General features: G+C 33.9%; 1 protein-coding gene across 1 annotated transcript; it reads right to left on the reverse strand.

The window, feature by feature from the left end:
* Nucleotides 1-2,992: 2,992 nt before the first annotated feature.
* Nucleotides 2,993-4,456, reverse strand: LOC145120864 (bifunctional dTDP-4-dehydrorhamnose 3,5-epimerase/dTDP-4-dehydrorhamnose reductase). The gene is made up of 2 exons (XM_079056656.1): nt 3,818-4,456; nt 2,993-3,628 (listed from the first exon to the last, which is right to left on the reverse strand). Exons 1-2 carry the CDS (start codon nt 4,265-4,267, stop codon nt 3,173-3,175), a joined length of 906 nt encoding a protein of 301 aa, XP_078912782.1. The 5' UTR covers nt 4,268-4,456; the 3' UTR covers nt 2,993-3,172.
* Nucleotides 4,457-5,097: the final 641 nt, after the last annotated feature.

Genomic DNA, 5,097 nt, shown 5'->3' on the forward strand with positions numbered 1-5,097 from the left:
TTTACAGAGTGTGAGTAGTATATGGGCTTTTTATTAGTAAATAATACAGAGGATGATGATAGTGGTACACCCGTACAGTTTAAAGTCACTGCATCACAAAAGATTGAATTCCATGATGGGATGTTTGTTGCTTTCTTGATCAATATAACAACCCAAAAAAGAATCTGGAATTCATTGCACAAGCCTGCTACACAGAAATTTTGCTAGTTCTTTTTTCTGAAATATGATAATGTTTTGCTGATGAAGTCATATGCTTTGTTGTTTGTTGTTTTGTTTGATGAAATTTTGAACAGGTGGTGTCTATTAGTAGAGAAGATTTCATACCTCACAAGCTTAGGGAGTTTTTGTTATGGATTGAAGTAAAGAAATTGTAGTTTACACAGATAGGGTATTTTGGACAATAAGTGAAAATTGACAAAAGAAGAGAAAATTTTTATCTTTTAGATATGTTTTAGGTTATACATGGAGTTTAATCATGTTGTAACTTTTTTATAGTGGAAAGAATCATGAAGCTCTTGAGTTGATGCTTTTAATTGTTTTGGGTATAATGAAGAAATGATAGTGTTCAGAAATCTTGATTTTCTTGTATTATTGCAATTAGTTGCTTTAGGTATAATGAAGAAATGATAGTGTTATGTTTGATTTGGATTTATGTTTAATTTTCATTTATGTTTAATCTGGATTTTATATGGTGTTTTCCTATTCTTTCTTTCTCTCTCTACCTCTTAACATGTTATAACATGGGGAACATCATTTCCCCTTAGTGTTATGGTGGTGTTATGGTTGAGGTGACATATGAATTTGGTGTTACAACGTAACTCATACCTAATGCTCTAAGGGAAAAACGTTTTCCACGACATTTGATGTTGTTATATATATATATATATATATATATATGAACGATTGGTTAGTGGTTAGAAGTTAGTATCACCATGTTAGTATAAATCGTCAACATCCGAATTAGAACCTTAGACCTTCAATCTAAGAGACAAAGCCTCCACAAAATGGGTTATTCTCATGTTAGCATTTTTATATATGCATTTCATGGGACATCAAAATATTTTGAGCTATGTTTCGGTTAAAAATAAGATAAATGGTACTTAATAGCTTGAAATTTACTTTATAGGTGAAAAGAATTTGTTGTAACAAAAGAAGCATCAAGCAATGTTGAGTCCAAGAAGGAAAACACGATGTTTTGAGGAATTAGAGTTCACTGCGGAGTGTTGAAGAACGTGACATATACATAAGATATACACAACACATTTTAGGTTGATTATGAAAAGTATAAATAGAGCCTTATCTTTGACCCAAAGAGGTGTGCAACTTCTATGCTCTTTTAAGCAACCTGAAGCAGTCGATAGGTGATTTGAAGGTTGGAGAACAGATTTGGAACAATGATTTGAAGAATTAAGAGTAATATAATTCGGTTTGCTTTATCAATCATGATTAACAAATTGCCTGTGACTTCTTAGAGTTCCTTATCCTTGATCATGGGCTAAAAACTTTTGTTTTCACTTAGAGTGTATGAACCCTAATGATATAGTTTGATTTCTATGATTTGGATATTTTGTAGTTATTTATCTTATCATGTTTGTTTGATCAAGGATTCATATGTGTTAAATTTTCTATCTTTATAATCTATTATTGAGTTAACATAGTTTTGATGACCATTTTGATTATGTTTTTTTGAATCATTTTTGTTTATAACCATTAGAAAAATATGACTAGCGAGAGACCAAATCCTAGGGTTAGGTTATAAAATAATTATCTTTAATGTCTATGAACATTTGCATGTGACAACCATTCAGTGTAGTTATTTGATTATCACGACCATTAAGATCAATAAATTAATTTTTGCATCATACGAAGTTATAGGTTGATAATATGTATATTTAGTTACATGACCAATTTGATTAATGTCCTTAGAGAAATTAAATATCCTCATACAATTTCTTCCTACCGTCCTCTTACCCATGTCAAATGATGACATGTGTCATACTTAATTTTTCTTAATAATATTTTAATCCACTTGTCACCATTTAACATGGGTAGGAAGATAAGTAGGAGAAAATTGTAGGAGGATATTTGATTCTCATGTCCTTATGATCATATGGTTAGTAAATCGGACCAAGAGACCTAACCACATTAGGAATCGGTAAATAACAAACTATTATCCAGTCCACTTCATAGAAATCAACCAGAATGGAGTAATCGAATCTAAGTATAAGCATTTCTTTAATTAACTTTTTATAAATCCAATTTTCCAACTTTACTTTGTTTTAAGATTGTTTCTTGTTCTTATTTTAGTAATCAAACCGTTTTCTTGTTTTAGAGTTAACTACAAATACCCTCAATTTTAATTATTGTTTTTAGTTTAATTAACAATTGAAGTTTTTTAACTGAACTATATGCGTTTCCCAAGAGTTCGACGTCCAGTCTTACCAAAGCTATATTATATCGATTATGTACACTTGCGTAGGCGTGTAATAACCTCTAACATTGGTAAAAGCCTATTAAAAAATATAAGACTTGATTTTACACATCAACATTCTAACTTGGAAACGTTATAAGGTTTTGGGGTGTTGCACCAAACCCCAAGAGGACGTTGCCCCTCGACCCTACATTTTGTCGTGTCCGAGAACAAACTCGTCTTATATACAAATGTGCTCTCCGCACCTTTTAATTTGATATTGGATCATAGTTTTAATCCCTATTGTATTTATTCCACCGATGGACGGTGAGTCGGTGACATTAAAATCATGAACATGAACTAAGCCACATTTGAAAAAAATTTAAGTATTTAGTAGTTTGGCCCATGTGTATATCCCTATGGAGAAGAGATAAAATTGGATGACGGAAATGGGGCTTGTTTTATGTTTGGGTAAGTGAGGAGTTTGAACCTTATAATCTTTTTAATCCTATTTCACGTTGAACCTTATAGCCGACAAAGTAATTAGGATATGCTTGCCTTCTAAGTGATGTAGTGATTACCTGGAGCTCGAATAGTACCACAATTTATTCTTAATCGAATCAATCCAAATAATACAACACAACAAGTACAGAAAATATCACCATATTGCGTCATAAAGGACATCAAAGAAACTAAACTCATCATAAAACAATAATTATGAATGATAGGCAAAGCAAAAAGTCATCAAACCTCAAGCAACTATCAAGCTTTCACAGGGGTCTTACGATTTGGCTCAAACACATACTTTATAAGTGAATCTTTAATTGACAAAAGCTCAGGAAACTCGGTCTTCAACTTGGTGGCATCAAGCTCATTGTTGCTTCTTGGAGCAATGATCACTTTAGCTTGTTCCTCAAGATTGAAATTCTTCCATGTAAACTTTGGATCAATGTAATCACGATACATCTCCAAGATCTGGTTATGGCTAATGCAACCAGGGTTTGTGAAGTTGTAGATCCCAGTGAGGTTCCTCTTTGCCATTTCTATGGAGATTGGAAGAAGCTCATCAAGAACAGTCATGGAGTTTGGAATATCTACCACTTTTTCATAACGAGTGATTTTTGTGATGAAGTTTCGTGGATTGGTTAAATCGGAAGTAATCGGCATTCTAACACGCAATGTGCATACATTTTCGTAGTTCTTGAGCAATTCCTCCACCTGCAGGAAACATTTTAATCATATACATTGGATCAAAAATATATCTCAGATCCAGCACATTTGATGAACAGATTCACACATAAAGATCATAATAAGAACAAATCATCACACGGGTCAATGCAGAAATCATCGAAAGTTAATAAAAATGAAATCTTTCAATGAAATTTGATTAGAATTTATTGACATTACCATAGCTTTGGTCTTGGAGTAAAAGGATCCAACGAAATTCGCACTATCCTCTTCCTTAAACCCGATACCAGACCCCAGAGGATGCTTTGAATCATACTCAAATATACAACCAGTCGCATAGTTGATCAAAATCAACCCTTTTTCACGGCATACGTCAGCAAGTGTTAGGGTTCCGACGACATTAGCACGGATAGTCTCCACCTTGTGCGATTCGCACCAGTCAACATTGGGTCTTCCGGTGACGCCGGCAGCGTTGAAGACATGTGTCGGATTGACGGTGTTGACATCGGCGATCAGGGTGTCGCGTGACTCGAGACGGCCGGAACCATAGGAATAATCGATACCTTGAGACTGACAGAGCTTCCCCAAGAGACCTCCGATCCAACCGGTTTTGCCATAGATCAAGAACTTTAATGGCTTCGCCGACGACCCATTGGATTGGGAACCCATGATAGATTTAGAGAGATAAACGGGGGATCGTGGTTAAAGAAATGATAGAATGAATTTGGGAGTGTTTTTTATAAAGATTTGGAAGATGCGATTATGCGAAGTAGGTGGGAGAGATATCCGCCAGTAAAAAATATAGGAAAGCGATGTCTGATGCGTGGGATGTAATGGAGTCTTTGGGGTTTGGAGATTCCAAAGAATTGAGGCTGAAACATCAAGGAGGAGCCCGACCACTCGCTAGCTTATAGGGTTGACTTAATTTTACCTTCTTAAACCCGAGTGGCTTGGGCAATAGCCTCTAGTGAACACACCGGATTGACACCTCGGCATGCCAAGCTCGATTCGGCAATTCGGTGGAATATTAAGTAGGAGGAAGGGATGCCAAGTTTGTCACGGTCTACCTAGGCGCCACCTAGGATTTCTCACACTGCTTCAAATTTTTATCATATATATGGTGTGAATTTTCACATTTGTCATACAATTTTTTTTAAAAATTAATTAATTTAAGGGAAATCTCCAGCAAAATATTAATATTTTGGGGAAAACTTTTAATAAAGTCTTACATTTTTTTTAACAGAAAAGTCCCGACTATTTAATTTTTTGAATAGAAAAGCCCAAGAAACCGATTAACTTATTCACTTTAGTCATTTTTTTATATGGGACTAAATCATTAATTTTTTCAAAATAATAGGACTTTTCTACAGATTTCGTCAAAATTTGTATATAATGTATAAATGTATTTTTTAACGTATTTATTTATTTTTGAAGTATTTATATGTATATGTTTACGTATTTTTATGTATTTTAAACGTATAAACGTATTTTTTATGTTT

Source organism: Lactuca virosa, chromosome 6 (assembly GCF_052849685.1).
Source record: "Lactuca virosa cultivar CGN04683 chromosome 6, Lactuca_virosa_CGN04683_v6, whole genome shotgun sequence".
NCBI lineage: Eukaryota > Viridiplantae > Streptophyta > Magnoliopsida > Asterales > Asteraceae > Lactuca > Lactuca virosa.

Coding starts and splice junctions, on each gene's coding strand:
- LOC145120864 (XM_079056656.1), bottom strand. CDS start 4,267: ATGGGTTCCCAATCCAATGGGTCGTCGGCGAAGCCATTAAAGTTCTTG. Junction 3,629..3,817: donor ACTCCAAGACCAAAGCTATG/GTAATGTCAATA, acceptor TGTTTCCTGCAG/GTGGAGGAATTGCTCAAGAA.